This window comes from Hakea prostrata, chromosome 8, assembly GCF_041222555.1.
Source record: "Hakea prostrata isolate BN-2017 chromosome 8, UWA_Hpros_2, whole genome shotgun sequence".
NCBI lineage: Eukaryota > Viridiplantae > Streptophyta > Magnoliopsida > Proteales > Proteaceae > Hakea > Hakea prostrata.
In genome coordinates this window covers 49498198-49518791 of record NC_142607.1, presented here as the reverse complement: position 1 = coordinate 49518791, position 20594 = coordinate 49498198, and the positions used below count along the sequence as shown (strand labels likewise).

The 20594-nt window shown below is 38.7% G+C and overlaps 1 protein-coding gene across 1 annotated transcript; it reads left to right on the top strand.

The window, feature by feature from the left end:
* Window positions 1-12552: 12552 nt before the first annotated feature.
* On the top strand, window positions 12553-20512 carry LOC149008409 (signal peptidase complex subunit 3B-like). The gene is made up of 6 exons (XM_089166484.1): window positions 12553-12885; window positions 13000-13047; window positions 16332-16394; window positions 17805-17858; window positions 19430-19516; window positions 19672-20512. The coding sequence occupies exons 1-6, from the start codon at window positions 12760-12762 to the stop codon at window positions 19795-19797; spliced, it is 504 nt and encodes a 167-aa protein (XP_089022610.1). The 5' UTR covers window positions 12553-12759; the 3' UTR covers window positions 19798-20512.
* The last annotated feature ends 82 nt before the right edge of the window (window positions 20513-20594 follow it).

Sequence of the window (20594 nt, the reverse complement as noted above, 5' to 3'; positions counted from 1 at the left end):
CTACATGGAATGCCACGAGGTGGTTCTTGAAGAAATACCAAATCTACGGTCCCCAAAGAGAAGTACAAAGCTGCATGCGTAGAGGGTGTTGCATGGGATCATTCTTTAATCATTAAAGTGACACCTCGGTGGACAATGTTGTAAATACCAAAAAGGGCTAAGGGTATTCTAGTACCCTGAAAAATGTACCTTAGTCCTTTTACTTCCATCTTTGTAGTAATTTGACAAGTGTAATAGTCAATTACAACTTAGCTTAAAATAGTGACATGTGTCTTTAGGAATAGGAGGCACCCTTTGCCTATAAATAGAAGTAGTTGGTGTAAGAAAAAGGAGAGGAAGGATAGCAAAAGGATGAAGGTGAAGGTGTGAAGTCTCTCTCTCTCTCTTCTTGGCTCTCTCTTGTATCAAGCTCTCTTGTAACATGCTTTTGAAGAAATAAAGACAAGTTTACATAATGGTATGTTTGGATCCTTTCTTCTCTACTTAGTATTTAGTTAACACTTCGGGGATCCCGAAAGGGAACCCTAAGTGGTTAAGATGTAGCTAATCTTGTGCCTGTGTTTTTATTCTTTTTCTATTAATTTCTTAGAGGAAGGATTTGAGGATGAAAGCCTACAGTCGTGCTTCTATCATCTCTCTTAGGCCCCTCTAAACTTTGACATCATGCATCATCATGCACTTTATATGTATATTTACTTCTTTCATTTCTTTCTTTAATTTCTTCGAGGAAGGATTTGGGATGAATAGCCTACAGTCGTGCTTCCTTCATCTCCTAGGCCCCTCGATAATTTTTCATGCATCTCATTAGACCACATAACCATAAATGGTCGGCTCGCCGCTAAATTTGGTGAAAAGTGGTATGCATTTCATCTCGTAAATTCCTACTCTTGTAAATTTTTGGTATTCATTTTTCTTAATCTTTCAAACACGTTTTAATTATCACAAGGATGAATCTGGCATAAATTCCTCCTGTAAGACCAGTTTAATTTTAGAAAACTATTAAGATCTGATGTGCTAGTCCTAAATTCCAACATAAGTCCCGCTTGCTGTGTGCGTCAGGGCAATTGGTTGTGGCTGGACATTAGCTCTGATAGACTTCTGAAAGCTAGGCATGGATGGTGCACCGAAAGATTCGGAGTAACTGCCTTTTAAAATTGTTGAAAAGATTAAATTTTTATGTGTTTTACTCTATGTCTTCACTTACCTAATAAGGATTGAGATCGTTAGGAATTGTGTATCTTATAAGTCTGTTCTAGACCTCTTCTTCTTCTACCGCCTCTTTGAACTTCTTCAAGCCGGACTCATGTTAAGGATCGATAGGAACGAAACCTGGTTTCATAATTTCTAATAGGTCCTGCCAAGGGGAAACCTTTGGACTGCAGAAATACACCAGCTAGCATATGCTATGTGGAGTGTAACACTGTAAGTGGTCCTTCCAGGAAGAGTTTCGACTATTCAGTTACAAAGTCTGTGACTTGGTTGTATTCTTGGTGACGGGACAGGAAGGTTGGTAATTTGGACAGCCGGATCACAAAAGCCCTGACCTTCAAAATATCTTGAGGGTTAAAAAAAAAAAAAAAAAAAAAAAAAAAAAAAAAAATCACGTGAACAAAGGTGAGGAGATTAAACGATTTGTTCGCTCCCGCCCGTGTGTGGCTCTCGCATACGCGCTATGTCACCCACGCACTCTTGATGGTATCATATATATATATATATATATATATATATCTTCTAGTATATATATATATATATATAAGTTTTGGGGTGGGGGTAAGAGACTAAAGAGACTAAAGAGTTGTTGTTGTTAGTTTTTTTTTTTTTTTTTTTGGTATAAAGATAAACTAAGCAGAAGTAGGCAAGGGTGCTGGGGAAGGAACAGGCTCCTTCAACCAACAAGTGGAAATAGGCCAATCCAACGCCGCCTCAAGCGTTAGGGCTTCCTGAGCCAAAGAGTGAGCCACTGTGTTGGCACTCCTTGGAATAAAACCAAAAGCACAAGACATAGGAGCTTGAGCTAATTGCCGAATATCCGAGATGACGTTCATCAGATATGCCGGAACACGAAGGGATGGTTGGGATAGCAATCGCACCACACCAAGACAATCGGATTCTACAATCACATGAATCCAACCCTCTTCGATAGCCCTCCACAAACCATGTTTAATTCCCAACGCTTCTCCCACCTCCGCATCGCCGAATACTAGTGGCATAGACCTTGCTACTACTGGTTCACCTCTCCAATCCCTTGCGATGAAACCAATACCACTAGCTCTATTGACCTTTAAAGCAGCATCTGAATTTATTTTGATCGTTCCTCTTCCTGGTGGACTCCATGAAGGCTGCCAAGCATGACTCCTAGTCTGATTAACATCTGCTGGAACAGCAGCTGAACCGTGTGCTTGAATGAACTCCTCAGCAGCCTTGGCTGCCAGCTGAATCACATCTGAGGGAAACCATTTGCCTGTATCATGCAGATCTATATTGCGAGCTCTCCACAAGTACCACAACACAAAACCTATTTGAGCTTCCATCCTTTTATAGTTCGCCTTGTCTGCTGCCTTATACCTTCCCCATTCAGCAACCCATTGATCCACAGAGTTGTCCGTCCTCACTTCAAAGCGCAGGCCTAAGCTTGATCCTAGCCAAACTGCTCTCGCAAAGGTACAATGAAAGAACAGGTGCTCTGTAGTTTCCAGCTCCCCACATCTGCAGCAAATACCATCTTGCGGCATTCCCCTATGGATACAATTAACACCTGTTGCTAAGGCTTGATTACAAGCTTTCCATAGCAAAGCACGTACCTTTGGTAAAGCGTTGAGGTGCCAAATCGTTTTCCATACTGATTTATCGACTAGGTCCCATTGCTTCCTCTTCGAAGTAGAAGCTTTCCGTGAGAGACCTTCCTCCTTTTCCTGAGACAGCAAGTGATATGCAGATTTGACAGAAAAATAACCCTTCTTATCAGCCATCCATAATAGTTGATCCTCGACTGGAAACATAGGAAGCTGTATATTTTGGATTGCCATTACCACCTCTTCTGGGAATAGCTCATTAAGTAGGCTTCTATCCCACATGCCCCTTGCATCAATGAGATCTTTCACTTTTGTATAACCTTCAGCAATTGGTACTGACTCCGGCACTTGCCATCCTTGTATTCCAGGAATCCATTTATCCTTCCATATGTGTATCCTATCACCGCTTCCCACCTGCCATGCTAATCCTTTCTTCAAAACCTCCCTCCCTATTAAAACACCACGCCAACCCCAAGAAGGAGCTGATCCCACCTTAGCCTCCATAAAACTACATTTAGGAAAGTACACATTCTTCATTACCTGAGCCCAATGCGAAGTAGGATTAGTTAACAGCTTCCATGCCAACTTGGACAGCAAGGCTCTGTTGTGAGTTGAACCGTCTCGAAAACCTAGACCTCCAGCCTCTTTCGATCTACACAGTCGCTCCCAAGACATCCAATGCGTTTTCTCCTTTCCATCTTGGGATCCCCAATAGAAATTAGCTGCCATCTGGGAGTTTTTATGGTGAAAGATCTCAGGCAGTTTGAAGTGGCCAGCAGCATAATTAGAAATGGACATGGCCGAACTTTTCAACAGCACTTCCTTTCCAACTGGGGACAACAGTTTTTGAGACCAACTTTGTATCCTCTTTTCCACTCTATCATTAATCTCATGGAAGACCTGCACTTTGGAGAGCCCAATTGTGGTTGGGAGACCAAGGTATTTGGTGGGTCCGTCGCCATATTTAATTTTGAAAATATGAGAGATCCACCGCCTGAACTTCGGGTGAGTGTTACTGGCTAAAACACAGCTGGACTTCGCTTGGTTTACTTGCTGCCCGCTAGCCTTACAATATGTATTGAAAGTTTTCTTGATTTCGTGAAGTGCTTCAAGCTGCAATGCTGAGAAAACTAAACAATCATCAGCAAACAACATATGGGACAAATGCATGCCTCGATTTTTTAGTTGAATGCCATGTATCCGACCGCATTCCTCACCCTTGCGCATCAGTGCTGAAAATCCTTGGGTACATAACACGAAAATTGCTGGGGATAAGGGATCTCCTTGCCTCAATCCACGAGTCGGTTTAATAGCGCATCGAATAGCCCCGTTGATAAGCATGGAGTACTCCACTGAACTGATGCAGGCCATAATGAGCTTAACAAAGTGGGGAGGGAAGCCAAAATGTGAGAGGACCCTTTCAATATACACCCATTCCAATCTATCATAAGCACGCCTCATATCCATCTTCAGGATCACCAGCTTTTTCTTACCCTTCTTCTTTTTTTTTACATAGTTAAACACCTCATGCGCCACCATCACATTGTCGGAAATGGCTCTCCCCTCGACAAAAGCAGATTGTTCAGGATCTATGAGATCAGGGAGAAAACATTTCAATCTTGATGCTAGGATTTTAGTCGCCACTTTCATATAAGTGTTAACCAAGCTGATGGGACGAAAGTGATCAACTTCCTCAGGGTTTGGCTTTTTTGGAATTAGGCTGATTAAAGTTTCATTGGCCTGTGCGCAGAGAGTATACCTGTTTCAAAAAAATTCGTTAGAAAAAGCAGTAACTCTGTTTTGATGAGGTCCCAGTATTTCTGTAGGAATAATGGAGGGAATCCATCAACTCCAGGAGCTTTGAGTGGGTGCATCTGGAAGAGAGCTGATTTTGCTTCCTCCTCTGTTGGAGGGAGACATAGGAATTGATTGTCCCGAGCAGCGGGGATCGGTTTCAGAGCCTGTAGAACTTCATTGAGAGCTTCTGAATCACAGCCCTCAGTTGTAAACAGCTCCTGATAGGAGTCCTTGAATGCAGTATAAATTTTAGTTTCAGACTCCGTCCAGCTACCATCAGGGAGTTTGAGTTTCATAACTCTGTTATATTGTCTTCTTTGTTTAGTAATTGCATGGAAATACCCAGTATTACGATCACCCGATGTAAGCCAATCGATCCTAGATTTTTGTGCCCAAAAGTCCTCTTCTTGGAGAAGTAGGTCCTCCAGTCTCTGTACCAAATAAGACTCCTGCTCCATATCTGCCTCCTCTATCGGTTTATTCTGAAGAGATTCTAATTGGTGCATAGTATTCTGAATATTTTGTTGCAAATTACCAAAAACTCTTTGATTCCAACTCACAAACTCCTTTCTGCACTGGTTTAATTTGTCATCCATGATATTTTCAGAATCTTCACTCGTCTCCTTCCTCCAAGCTGTGTTAACCAGTAAGTTGAAATCAGCATGCCGTAACCACATCGCCTGAAAACGAAAAGGCCGAGGTCCTCGTTGAGGTTTACCATCAGTGTTGATAATTAACGGACAGTGATCCGATCCCACAGCAGCTTTAACGAACACTAGCGATTCAGGGTAGGGAATACGCCAGTCCAGATTTGCGAGGGCCCTATCCAATCTGATGCGAATACCATCCTTACCTTTCCGTTTATTGCACCATGTAAATGCAGGGCCTTGTGACTGCAGATCCAGAAGATTACAGTGATCTACCATTTTTCTAAATTGAGAGATATCGCCGCTACCTTTGCATGTCCCTCCAGACTTCTCTTGCCATCTAAGAAAGGAATTGAAGTCGCCAGCTAGAATCCATCTTTGATTCCTAATATCGCCAAATTTTTGAATTTCTTGCCACAGACAGGTTTCTTTCGGAACGAACGAGTTCCCATATATGCCAGTAAAATAGAAGCCCATTAATCCCTGAGGTTGGATGAAAACATCAATGAAATGCTGAGAGCAACTCTGAATATCCACCTCGAATTCTTTCTTCCATAGTAAACACAGACCCCCCGCCAGTCCAGTTGGATTAACTACTATCATTCCATCCATTTTCAGCCTTCTGCGAAGATTGTCCACAGATTTTTTTTGTGCTTTTGTTTCCATCAAGAAAATGATATCCACCTTATTCAGACTTGAGAGTTTGCAGAGAGTTCGAACTGTTAGAGATCCCCCAATACCTCTACAGTTCCACGTCAGAATTTTCATTGCTTCCCGTGGGGATGGCATCCAGCATCCTCCACGGGGGTAAATGATAAAAAATGCTCACCTTCAACGAGCAAACTGCCTCTTAATTTCTCTACACTTCTTTGTTTCTTTGCCTTCGCTCTTGCCTTCAGGCTATGAGCGATCCGGGGTTTAGCTTGCTTGTTCACCTCCAGCCACTGGCCGATCGTTCTTTCCGGAAACAATTCACTAGGCATATCAGCGTCAGTATGTTCCATGTATTGAGTTTCTTGGACTTGACTGGAGTCGCTGAGCTGAGGAAAGTTTCCACTAGGTTCTGGGCTAGTAATCGGGTAGTGTAGCTCATTAGTATGGGCTAAGGAACTATGGCCCATAAAAGACTGGGACACGTTCATTAGGTGGGGAGGGACAGGTGTTGCTGGTGAGGTAGGGAAAGAGCATTCGGCTGATGTGGCTGTAGGCAAATTACCTTCTGATATAGGCTGTAGGCAAATTACTTTTCTTGGACTGTTGTTAGTTGTTACTTGTTGTATGGTTAATGGAAAAATAGAAAGAAAGTGGGTCCCAGTTCCGTCAGAAAATGGAGTCATTATTCTCATCCTTATCCTCAAAGAAAGAGAGAGAAAGAGATCGAGGTTGAACCGTTGAAGTTGAAGAGTGAATTTGTTAGGTGCACACTGCACCGTCTAGACTCGGAAAAGAAAAGTAGGAGAAGCATAATACCGCCTTCACCAAGTCTGTGGGTGGGAAGGTGGGAATGTGGGATTCGTGAGTCAGTGACCGTGTGGGGCTATCTGCTCGGTTGCTCTGCAGTCATCTCTGATGATATGATATTCATATTACAACTTAGAAGAGTACATATTTATTATTAATAATTTAAGCTTGAAAGTGAAAGTTATATGGTAATGGTTTTCTAATACCCATTTCTAGCCTACTATTTATTTAGAGTCAACAGGAGGTGTTCAGATAGGTGTTTTTTTCTTTTGGGGCTAGGAGGATCGAATTTCTCATCCAAGGGGGATTTTTATTTGCGGCAGCAACTGCCTGTTGCTGCCGATGGTCCTGATTTTGCCACATCATCAAACTTTAATTGGATGGTTGAGATTTAACTAATGAGGGTTTATGTGTAAATATTGATTTTTATTTTCACACTTTAAGATATTAAGTTTTATCAATTTACAACCTTACGTACCTCATTCACCCGATACCCAAAACCCTCTTTCTCTCATTCAAACTTGGAACACCGACGCTGCTATTTGGAAGAGAAACACCGGTGACAAAAGGCCAAACCCTTTCACTGTTGAAAGTTGAATTAATTCAATGATAAACGGAAAACCCAACTTTCTTCACCCACGATTTCCTCCATTTATTCCATTCTGTTCGGTTGATCACAAGTTCTTGATTGAAATTTGAAACAGTAAAATTATAATTTCTATCTGCGAAGAGGACTACAGATGGAGAGTTTTGCGGAGAAAAGGAAAAGATGGATGGTGAGAAAGACGAGAAAAGAGAAGAACACGACCCCATTGGATTTCCCAATTCTCATTTCAAATCTGTGGCTGCTTCTTTTTTTTTTTTTTTTTTTTTTTTTTTTTCTTTTTCTCTCTCGACTCTTGCTGTCTTCCAAGAGTGGAATTCTAGGATCGATTTCCCTCCCTCGCTTTCCTTCTTCCTTGTTTTATGGCTTTCATCGTTCTACTCTTCTCTGATTGGTAGCTGTAGCGAAACGAAGGGATTAAAATCTCTTCCTTGGGTTCAGTCCTGGCTTCTTCATCTCCATAAACAAACTCAACACATGGATTCTAGTACATGAGTCAATGTGAATTTCTTTCTGGGTTTCTTGTTTTTATTTTTTGCTTCTGGTTTATGGTTTTGTTTACGGATGAGGTTAAAGGGTTAAGATGTGTCGAAATGAAATGGGTTTGTTTGTTTAAATCAGTTTTCTTTGACGGCCAAATGAATATATGTCTTAGACTCTGATTCAATTCATGGGTTAGATTTTTCCGAATGCCTAGGGGATCATGTCTTTCTAGTCTCTGATCCAAACTTTAGATTCAACCGTAGGACATGAGAGGAAACAGTGAATACCAATAAGGCAATAACAGTGGATTCGAAACTCATCAAATCTAATGATTCTTTAAGACAATGAATCCCTGCTGACCTTCAACGGCCGGAGTTATATCATCGGCGTGCTCTGTTTCTCTCGGAATCTTGCTCCCAAATAGCAGCGTCGATGTGAGTGAGAGAGATAGGGTGTTGGGTATCGAGTGAATGAGGGACTTAAGGTTGTAAATTGATAAAATTTAATTCTTATAATGTGAAAATAAAAATCAATATTCACACATAAACCCACAATAGTTAAATCTCACCCATCCATTTAAATTTTGGTGACATGGCGAAATCAGGGCCTGCTGCTGCCGCAAATAAAAATCCTAGAAATGCTACCTCCCAAGAGCTACAACCTTCCAAATAAAGCACGCCTTGTGCTTACTAGAATCGATTCTTACAAACAAGTAGGTTTTGGTTAGAACAGGTTACAAAAATAGGTCGCTTCCACTTAAAAATTAGTCTTATAATGTGAACCATTTATTAAGAATATCACATGTGTCAAACTGTGGTGTTGCACCACTATGCACAGTAGACCATTTTTTTCCCTCGAAAGCTGGAACGAAGAAGAACGAAAATCTACCTTTCCCTCGATTCGGCATTTCAAAATGTGATCCTTTTGAGCCAATTTGGTTTGAAACGGAATTGAGCCAAACTGGTCTACCTACCGGTTAATTCACTTAGAGCCTGTTTGGTTACATGAGTCTAGAGATTTCAAATATATGGAGTCATAATTTATAAAATTAAATGTTTGGTTGTAAAATGAAATCTGTGGATTCATCCTAAAAAATTATTTGATCGACATGATTTTTATGAATGTGCAAATGTATAGCTTTTTGAAATCTTTGGATTTCACCCCTTACCCATAAATATACAGATTCACGTTTTTAGTGTAAAAAGGTGATCTCTAGATTTCATGAATCTAAAGATTTTTACAACCAAACGGGTATAATTCTCAGATTCATGAATCCAAAGATTTCAAATCTCTGGATTCATGTAACCAAACAACCCCTACAGAAATCTGAGAACACCCACGTGCAGATGCACGTGAGTCATTACTAGGAAAATCAAATGAGATGAATTAATGAAATGACGGAATTAACTAATCTTCAATTTTGTTGTTAGAAACTCGAATCGTTCTTCAAATTAGTTCCTCAACTCTCTCTTTCTCCGAAACGGCTTCTCTAACATGCACTGACGTTCTCCACAATAAAATAATCGGTTTAGGGCAAAAACGGCTTTAAATATAGGATCCACAATGCAAAATCTCAAAAATACCCAATTTCACTTGCGGGGACTAGGGTGGGTCACCTAGGATGGTTGCCAGGGGCTGCCTATCCAATCGATCCACTCCTAGAACTACTTCTAAAGTGGTTTTTCTTAGGTGTTGTTCAGTGACACTGTCATACCACTTAGCACACACTATTGGAGGGTCTTACTTAAATTTGGTAACCTTTCAAATGCTCCGTTTGTGAATCCTAATCCACCTTCCTAGTCCATCAAAGTTTGTGTTAAATCTTCTTCTGAAATTTAGTAAGACTTCAACTTCTTCATCCCTACCATCCAAATCCGTTGGTTTAAATTCCGATCCAACAATGTCATCTTAGATGATCCACAACTGTGAATGCTCTTGTTTCGAATTCTTGAACCTACAGTATGGGTTTTGGATTAAAATCTTAGGGGATTTCAGATAAAGTTTCCTAATCCATAAAATAGAATTCCTAAGTGCGTTAGATCCAATGATCCATAGTGAACATCTCACTCTATTTAAACCCTTCATCCACCTCGGTCAAGGTAACAAATACTCGTTTTCCCTTCCTACTTTGAGATTCTTCAGTCTAAAGCCTCTCTTAACCTCTCTTGATCTTTTCTTAGCCCTATCTATGGGACAACGTTGTGTTCCTTTCTAACTTGGAAGTCAGAGACAGCGCACCGCGCTCACCTTGGTTGGCTGGTTAACACGTTCGTTAGTAGACCGGTTCGATCCATCAGGCAAGTTGGTTTTGGATGTAATAGCACCATGAAATTCTCAATCTATGAGAAATGCTGATATGAGATCAATAAATTGATATTTTCTCGTTACTTTTATTAATATTTTTCAATTAGATCCAACAAATTAATCGGAATGCACCGTAACATTTTCAATTCATGATAAACGTATTTGAAGGGCTAGCATGGCTCTTTTTGGTATCAATTATCATTTTCAATTATGAGTTTTTTTTTTTTCATTATTTTAAGTTGTTTGGTATTTATTATCAGTTTTATTTTTATTTAAGATAATAGAAAAACTTTCAAAATTCATAATGAACTTTTTGTCTATTATGAATTATGATGAGAATTTCATTCTCTTCATTTATGCACAAGTTTACTTAAAAGTTTATAGTTAAGTTGAGGGTAAAATAGTCAATACACGTTTTTTTAATAAAAATCATACTTTTTCCCTTTGTTTTTTTTGTACAAAAGGGAGACTTATTAAGCCAGGGGATGGGGATATTAATATGCCTTAGCAAGAGTCAAACCCACGACCTCTCCACTAAGAATTGTTAGTTTCACCACTAGAAAAGCTTTGAGTTGGTATTTTTTTCCTCTTTTATTACTTGCTCACTATTATTTACTAACAATTTTCAATTTTTTATTTTGATACGAAATTTATTTTTCATTCTATAACTTATTTTTGACAAAATTCACCAAATCATTTTTCATTATTGACCAATAATGAATTATTGTACTTATTTTTTGGGTAAATATCACTTAACTCCCCTCTTAATTGAACAAATAACATTTACACCCCCTCTTAGTTGGATAATATCACTTACCTCCCCTCCTACCTAGCAAATATATCAAACACCTCCGCTCTGTTAACTTTCTCGGTTAAATTTAACTTTTACCGTTAATATTTTTCTAACACCCTAAACTATCCTTGACTACAAATATTTTTTTATTTTAAACCATAAATTACCGTAATCACCCTAAGAGTTAAACTACTAAATTACCCTTAATTAAAATAATTATTAAAAACCAAAACACCATAGTTAAAATCTAAAATATCTTTAATTAATAAAAGCCGAACATACCTTTTTATTTTTTTTTATCAAACAATTAAAATAACACGTACTACTATCAAGTAAAATAAAAAATGCAATTAAGAAAAAAAGGGTATGTTGATAAATTAAACACGTCTACTATTTTTGGGGTTTTTTTTTTCTAATTGTTTGATAATTTATTTTTTTTAATATGTTGTGCTTTTAATAATTAAAGATAATTTGGGTTTAAACTATGGTGTTATGGTTTTTAACAATTATTTTAATTGATGGTAATTTTGTATTTTAAATTCTAGGGTGATTACGGTGATTTAGGGTAAATAAAAAAATATTTTAAAGGTAGTTTAGGGTTTTAGAAAAATATTTAACTATAAAAGTTAAATTTAACCGAAAAAGCTAACAGAGGGGAGGTGTTTGATATATTTGCTAGGTAAGATGGGAGGAAAGTGATATTATCCATCTAAGAGGGGGTGTAAATGCTATTTGTTTAGCTAAGAGGGGAGGTAAATGATATTTACCCTATTTTTTTTTTAAATAGGCATAATAGAGAATGTGAATTGATACAAAAAAGAGCCTTAGTTGGTAGGGTTGCAATAGGGTCGGGTTAGGTTGGACTTTTGCAATCCCAAGCCCAACCTATATATTTTAATCAAGTTCATTTTTGTCCTGACTCTAATTCATGGCCAATGATTATTATCTTTGAGCAAAGCCTTAAAGGGTCAAATCAAGTCAATTTCGGTCTTGATTGGACCTGTTTTTGGCCCTGTACCTAGCCCTGGCTCTGACCTTGATTGATCCTGGCTCTGATTGGTCCTAACATTATCCATGTTTCTAATTCATTGAGATCAAACATTAAAAAAAAATTAAGGTCATAATCAAGGTCAAAATTAAAGCCAACATCAGGACAAAAAACAGGGATGGGTTACGACAGGCTCGTCCTTGGCCCTAACCCGCCTTCAAGGCCAACCTCTTGAATCCAAACTCTATTCGGACTCAAGACCGGTTAGGGCCATCATGACCAAACTTTTAAAGACTAATAATGTATTGATCAATAAATGAGATGAAAAGTCCAAATCTTTCTTCTATAAAATAGTTACCGCCCTTGTAAAAGTCATGGGTTCAAAAAACAAATTCATATTCCATTTGGGAGAAAATTTCATATATCTCTCAAATAATTTGGCAAAATTAGCAGCTTGATCGCGCTCCCGTCAAAACGTGGTCAACCAATGGTCATAGTTGGACAGCTAATCCTGAATTTAACGACCTCTTGTGTTCGTCATTGGCATTACTGGTCGAAAGACGATTGGACATAACTTCTACCACATCAGCAAAAGATGACATTTCTTGCCACGTCATTACATAAGATTGTTTTCACCGTTTAAAGACCAATGAGGTTTGTTTGAAGATGCTGTTTCGTTTTACTTGATTCGTCTCCATATTGTGAAAACCACTGAAACTCTACTGTCCGAAGGTAAACAATAAAAAGGGTAACGTAAGCGTTCTTTACCTTTCTTCCTCCTATCCTCCGAAGAAAGATCGACTTCTGCATCGTTTTCCGGCGAGAGACAACCAAGAAAGACAGACAGAGAGAGAGAGAGAGAGAGAGAGAGAGAGAAAAGGGGAGAAAGAATGCATTCCTTCGGTTACCGGGCGAACGCTGTGCTTACTTTTGCGGTGACAATCTTGGCAGTGATGTGCGCAATGGCTTCTTTCTCTGACAATTTTAATAACCCTTCTCCCATCGCCGATGTCCAGGTTAACAGTAATTGCTCTTCTCCTCTTTTCTCCACTGCAAATCTGTGACCCTTCCTTTCCGATTTTGTCTCTTCTGATCTGACTGACTTGATTAGAAATTCTTGATTTTTATAGGTTCTGAACATTAACTGGTTTCAGAAACAACCAAATAGAAATGACGAGGTAATATTTCTTCCCTTTCGTTCTTTTCGTTTTCTCAGCAGACTTATATAGAGTAAATAATTAGGGTTACCTGGGAGTGTCTTATAAACTTTTGAATACGCACTAGGTCACGCTTTAGAATGGTAAATGGCTTCAAGGCTTTCAGAGAATTTGGCGATTCTTGCTACACTTTTTAGCTAATTGGGTCTGTAAATTTGTGACTTGCTGGATTTTTGCATGATTTTGGAAGCTTAGTCACCTGGAAGGCTGCAGATATTGAATTTAGAATCTGGTGGGTTCCTGGGGGTTTGTTATTTCTAGTAATAACTTGTTCAATTCTTTTGTGTTGAATTATAAGGCTAAAAGAATGGCTTAGCATTGTGCCCCTACTTATCTCTGTTTTGGATCAGAGCAGCAAAAAATAAATAAGTTCACTGATAAGTTACTGGTGAAGCAAGCAAGCCAGTCATGACTCATGACTGCGGTCTATGGTAACCCCACTCCTATTGAAGACACTAGTTTTACAACCATATCCTTTTACTTCATAATAAACAAACAATCTGTAGTAAACAGAGCAGATGAATCCCAAATATTAACCTGTGCTGAATAGACTGAACCTCTCGTTATGACAGCTGAAATGTAATGTCCTAACTGTAAACTTATGTATACAAACATACATGCCCCAACCAAAATGCAAATGGTTACAATCTGTAACAAAATCAAATGCTTTCTTCAGAAAGTGAAGATTCAGCAACAACAGAAAAATAGCCTTTAAATCTTTCAGCTTTGATTGAAAATCCCAAAAAAATTTGAGAGAAGAGAACCAGACTCCAGGGGCAACATTGCGCTTGAAAAAGAGATGTAGATTAGCTCCACATTGCACTAGGATGTTATGCATCTGCAAGTGATATTAATTCCCTTAAATTGTGGAAACATGTGTCAATCCTCAAGGCAATGCTTCAACTGAAGGAGTAGCAAGCTTTCCTCATGCCAATAAATCAGCAATCCCTAGCCCCACCATTGGTGATATAGATCTGTGGTCTGGTTACTGCTGATGTCTTCATCATTCAACTAGAGACATTTTTGCTGGAATCTACTACTGATCTGTCATTGATCATAATGTAGAGTGGTTCTTAGTTGAACTTTCTCTGCATTAGTCCTCACGAACTCCTTTTTGGAGTATGTCAATCTCCTCCTAATAAAATCCAAAAGTATATCATCTTATCCTACTTAAAAATCCTAGTTGCAAATATTTTTCCTTAAGAACTTGCTATGAAACATAACCGACCCCAACCAGTCCAATTGTCCTTCCCCATTGTATCCCTCTCCTCATCTCCCACTACCCCCATTTAGTATTGAAAACATTCTTATCTCTTGTGCCTATTGGGAAAACCCTCCGTACTATATTTTGCACTGAACAACAGCCTTCCATAAAATCTTAGCCTACAAGAATATGTGTAGAGATTGATGGACATTGCTTTCGTTTTCTTACATCAATTTTCTCTTAAAATGCAGAGGGATAACTAACATGCTTGGCATGATAGTGGCCTTAGCGAAACAGTAATATCTGAAACAAGTATCTGAAACAAGTAGTACAAAGTCTCTGCTTCTTTGTCCATCTGGTCTCTCACTTGACCTTGTGTGGTCTCTGAAGGTGGAAATTCTGAAGGAGACACTGATTTTTTTTTTTTTTTGGAGGACTTGGGACTATCAATTGCATGATTATCATTCACAGTCACATCTTTAATGTGGGTTTTCTAATGGGCTTCTTTAACTTTTTTAGTTGGTATTTTTACCAGTTGTATGCATTTGACACAACTGAGTGATCTTTGCATTATATTCTGATCCCTCATTCTATTATAGAGGTAAATGAAACTAGCCAGGGGTAACATCATGTATTCATATGATTGCCTTTTGAAATTATTCTTCAGTTGAATGACTAAAGATTTAATGAACGAAAAGTGCATGGTAGACCGTGAAATGGCACCAGGCTATTCAGTCTGTCTAATGATTATGGGTTTTATAGTGCCCTAAATTACAAATTGCACTCTCAAAGTTACAAGTTGCACGCTCATCACTTTCCATCCAAGATTCTGCTAAGTTGAGAATGAAATGTCCATATTAGCCTCATTATGGTAATAATAATCAATCTACCTTCATAACTCCATTTAAACCCTCTCACACCCAACCCTTAGGTGGGTGAAGAATTAAACCCAATGACCAACAAAACCACAGCGTGTCCAAGGTTTGCAAAAATTGGTAGTTGCGAGTTAATAATCAAGTCAACTTGTTTTCTCTCTTACGAATATTTTCAAAAATATTTTATGCGGACTTCAAGGCTTTCAACACCCCAACCTGTTGTACATAGATGGACACCTGAGTTGGTAATTCAGTGATATCTACAAAAACGGGAACATTTCCAGGTCGATCTCTATGGGTGGAATTGGGAAGGGGTTCAATATATGGTTGATCTTATTAAAGAAGGCAGTTTAAGTTGTCTAAAATGGAGATCTCAAAGATCGTGAGATATGCCTTCACCGGAGATTGAGATTTTTCGGCAGGGACAGTGAGGGCGGTGGTCACTGACAGGGGGAGGGTTAGGGTGGTTTTTGGGGGTGGTGGTGGATAATTTCCGGTGAGATTTAGGTAGAAGATGGGTGAAGGGATTATCCCTTTACCCACCTAAGGTTGGGTGTGAGAGGGCTTAAATGGGGATACATCGATCATTATGCTATAATGAGGGTAAGATGGACATTTCACTCCTAACTTAATAGAATCTTGGCTGGAAAGTCATGAGCGTGCAACTTATAATTTTGAGAATGTGCAATATGTAATTTAGGGCACTAAAGCGTGCGATCTGTAATTTATTCAAAAACCTTTTATAACCAATAACTGACCTTATAAAACATTCTCACTAGAGAGGCCGCCCTAAGATAAAAACTAATCAATAAACCTGTACCTAAGCATTTTTTTAACCTTCCCTTTCCATTTCCATACACAACATTGCTGGCCATGCTTCTCATTAACTTTATTGACATCGTTGTGACCTCTCCCATTCAAACATTATTCCTTCTTAACGATTTAGTGCTCATCGTCATTGCCAGATAACGGTTAGTTAGCTGCAATAAGTCCTCGGCTTGGAAGGTCACTCATACTGTGTTGTTATGCTTTCTTTTTATTTCCTTTTTATTTATTTTCTTGTGCTTTGTGCTCTTCATGATCATTTGGACAGTTCGTGATCATTTTTATTGGTGCAATGTTTTTACTTCAGTTCAAGGCTACATGTTTGATTTTCTTTTATGCAGGTCAGCTTGACGTTGAATATATCTGCCAATTTACAATCAATGTTTACATGGAACACAAAACAGGTGATTCAGTTTAAATAGATTAGCTTGTGACTTTGTTTTATGTTAATTGGTTTCTTAGTTTTTGCTATAACATCAGTACTTAAAGATGCTGTACCATTTCATATGCCTTGACGTCCAGCCTACTTATTGTCATTCCCATGCTTTCCCAGTCGGCGTAAGTACCAAGAAGCAAACAAGACAATAATCATAGTCTTCCTAGATTTCAGTAGGTACAAAAAAGAGTACCTTGATTGTTATGTATCCAGTAGTTGAATTTTTTTTTTTTTGGGGTGGGGGGGGGGGGGGGGATGTTGTTTAGTTTCTACATTGGTGTATAACTGTAAAAGTCATCTGTTTCAACTAATTTTACTCTATTGATCAATTTTGGACCTAGACATGAGTTTAGGATGATAGAGTTCTGAAAGCATGCTACCTACTGTTGAATCTGGTTCTGCTTCCCCCAAAGGTGGTGTATAACACTACCTGATTCACTAACACCCCCCCCCCCCCCACTCCCACCCCACACACATCACCAGGAAAAAAAAACCATACAATTAGGGAGGTACCCTGTCAGGTTTCAGAGGTGGGGTCCAACCTGAATGTGTGGTGGGGGAGGTGGAGGGCAATGTTATACCCTACGCTTGAGGGGAGGTGATCCCATCACCCTACTGGTGGCCATTTGCTGCTCTTCCCCTGTGCAGCAGTAATTTCTCACTTAACTGAGAACTTCAATGCAGTCCTTTCCTAACCTAAATTCCTTGTTCTCCATTATTATAACCAACCCTTGCCTGACATATTTTTGGGAAGCTCATGAAATAAGACCGTAGAAACTGAAAATGTTCTCTGCTATTTTCCTTTTCTGTCTTCCCAACTTCTCCATGTAGAATTTTTTTTCCTCTTCTTTCTTTCTCTCTTTTTTTTTTTTTTTTTTGTGGTGGGGGGGGGGGGTTGGGGTAAATTTCTTCCTGCTCCTTTAATACTTGGAAGTTAAAAAGAATTCAACCTGAGTGCATTACTGTTGTGTCTAAACACAATAGTATGCGAAATGACTGCCACTACCACTGGGTTTTCCACCTTTCCATGGAGACATGATGGTCATTTTGCATGCCCATGTGTGGGCCCAGGGGCATTGCACCTCATGCGCGCACATGAAGTTCTTTCTGCCTATTTGAAGTTACATCTTTTAGTGCCTGACTATTTTCTCATTTATGTTTTATTGGATTGATGTCAAAAACACTTTGTTTTGCTTGCCAGATGTTCATTCATGTATTTCAAGCCCTGGATGAGAAGTCTTTTTTTCCTTTTTTGGATGAATGACCTGATGAGAAGTTGATTATACAGTTAACCTACAATCTGATTGGTTGTCTCTGTAAATTCAGGTTTTTGTATTTTTAGCTGCTGCAATCTGATTGGTTGTCTCTGTAAATTCAGGTTTTTGTATTTTTAGCTGCTGAGTATGAAACCCGGCAGAATCTCCTGAATCAAGTAAGTTTGCTTCATCTACCTGACATATATCTAGACTTTTCAGTTGGTGCTGTAGCAAGACCAGAGCTACTTTTACATTTGTCGTAGAACTATGGGAATTTTGTAACCCTTGATCCATTAGGTTTTAGAACATTGTTCCTGCCGTACATAAAGGCTAATATACATGTCTGTTGTGTCTTTAAGGTTTCGTCTGAGTATGATTCTGTTTTCTATAACAAACTCTCTTTTTTTTTTCATTACTCTGTCCACTCAAATGTTATTATCCAACTCTGGTCTTCCGCTCACTGCTGCACTGGCATCTATTAATTACGTTTTTCAAGTTAATTTAATTTATTTTTTAATTTTTTTTGTTGTACCACACTGAAGATGGTGAAGCATTGACTTAAAGAGATTTCAGGTCCCTCATGACTTTATACTTATCTCTTATCCTTCCTTTCTCAAGTTTGAGATTTGGGTGAGTCAGTGATGTTTCATGTGGAGCCACCGAATGCATGAATGCTTGCTTGTAGGAATATTTGAAGAACAAAACCTGTTAGCCGAACGCTTTGGGTTATGATATATGCTTACCAGACGCTTCTGTTCCATAAATTCAATATCCTTTGGGTTTTGATTGTGTGTGTTATTGACAACTGGAGACCTTACCACCAAGCTAGGAGTGGCTCTTTTCTGTCAGTGGTTGATAGCACTTATTGGTGAAGATACTGATGGTCATAATAGCATTTATCATTAGGGTCTTCTTGATCTGGCATTTGGAAAATAATGATAACTGCCTGGTCATGTGTCTGCTGGGTCATCATGTAGCTATGGTCTTGAGTTGATATTGTTGAAGAACGTATACTCTATAAGAGGTAAAACCAGATGTTTTTATTAATTCCTCTCCAGTGGTTTGGTAGCACTTGTTTGTTAAAGATAGTAATGGACATCATAGTATGTAAGAAAAATTACCAACTTGACCCTTAGCCCCACTGTAATATTTGGTTATTTACTAAAATCTCCCTTTGGGGGAGAAGGATGGATTGTTAGTGTGGACGATAGATGCTAAAAATGAAAGTGTTCGCAACGCATACCGAAAGGGTACCAATTAAGCCGACCATTAATGACCGGTAGGTCCTTGAGCGGATCCCACGTTAGCCCCAAGTAGGTCTCTAACTAGAAAAGTAAATGCTTGAGCTTGAGAAGCTTCTGGCCCGGTTACCATAACAGTCTGTTGTTCAGGTACTTAGAAAACAATGATAACTACCTAGTCATGTATCCCTGATTTTATTTTTATTTTTATTTTTTTGAACTTTTGATGGTATATACTCCTGAGTTGATATCCTTGAAGAATCTATACTGTATGAAAGGTAAAGCTGGTACAAAGAGGTTAAAATACATTGTTTTTCAAGAACAAGAAAGTTGCAAGTCATTTTAACTTTTAAGTCCTCAACTGCAGTACAAAGTGGTACTTCTGAGGATAGATATTTTGAACGATCTTGTGAATTCACTATTCAGCGATTATTTTTCATTAAGTTTTCTGCTATAGAAGAATGTCGTCCAATGCTTTTTTTGATTTAAACATTTTTATTGAACAGGTTTCACTGTGGGATGGTATTATACCATCTAAAGAGTACGCTAAGTTCTCAATTCACACAACAAACAAATATCGTTTTACCGATCAGGTAAGGCACTTGCATGCAACTTTCTCTTTCCCTCCCTCGTCACTGTCATTTTGCACTGGACAGTTTACATGTCATCATCATTGGTCGCTCATTTTCCTTTTAACTGTGCACAAACTAATGCCTTGCTGTATCTGCTATCTTTCTCAATTATGTAGGGAAGCAACCTCCGAGGGAAAGAATTCAACTTGACACTGCACTGGCATGTCATGCCCAAGACTGGCAAGATGTTTGCTGACAAAATAGTTATGACTGGATACCGTCTTCCAGAGGAATACAGATAATGAGGGCTTAACGGTTTCATGGTGACTTCGTCTTCCTTATTGTTTCCCCCCTTATATGCAAGATATAGAGTGACTAACTTTAACTATATTTATGAGAATGAGAAAAGTAAATGCAGATTAGGGAGATTTTCAGGTCAGGGGAAGGCTAGGAAAATGATAAGGTTATTGTTCTGGTCTCATGTATGCATTTTGCAATTCAACCATATCTCTCAATCCTAGAAACAGTGAGTTTTTCAGGAAATAGAAGATTTAAAGCTTCTCCTTCTCCTTTCCCTTTTTTCTGATTCTGATGTTAATTATGTTTGAACCACAGGTATGGGTGATGAACATGATAGGATATATTATTGACTGTTAGTGATCTTGGGGAAAACTTTGACCAGTTAGTGCTTAGGGACTAGGTGGGATTAGACAGCGACACTGGTTGGCCATGATTTATTCACTTCTTTTAAACTTTATTGCCAGTTTCATTCAGTGAACCCATCCCTTATTGGATGTCCACATCCCTCATTTTCATTCATTTGGATGTTCGCATCTGTCATTTTCGCTCAAACTGCCTTTACTTGCAAATTTTGAATTGGTCAACAGGGACTTCTATAACTTTATCTTCATATGGGCCTGTCTCTAATTGGTGGATTGTTTGGGTTGTGTCAAGGAGGTAGGCTTTTATCTTAAAGAGATTTTTACACGTAGATCCTTTTAGTAGACCATAAACTAATGTTGGGTCCCCTTAATGTAATATATTACGTGTGAGTTTTAAACAGACTAACATCGTTAGCTGCTGTTAAGTATATTTAAAT

Coding starts and splice junctions, on each gene's coding strand:
- LOC149008409 (XM_089166484.1), top strand. CDS start 12,760: ATGCATTCCTTCGGTTACCGGGCGAACGCTGTGCTTACTTTTGCGGTG. Junction 17,859..19,429: donor GGCAGAATCTCCTGAATCAA/GTAAGTTTGCTT, acceptor TTTATTGAACAG/GTTTCACTGTGGGATGGTAT. Junction 19,517..19,671: donor AATATCGTTTTACCGATCAG/GTAAGGCACTTG, acceptor TCAATTATGTAG/GGAAGCAACCTCCGAGGGAA.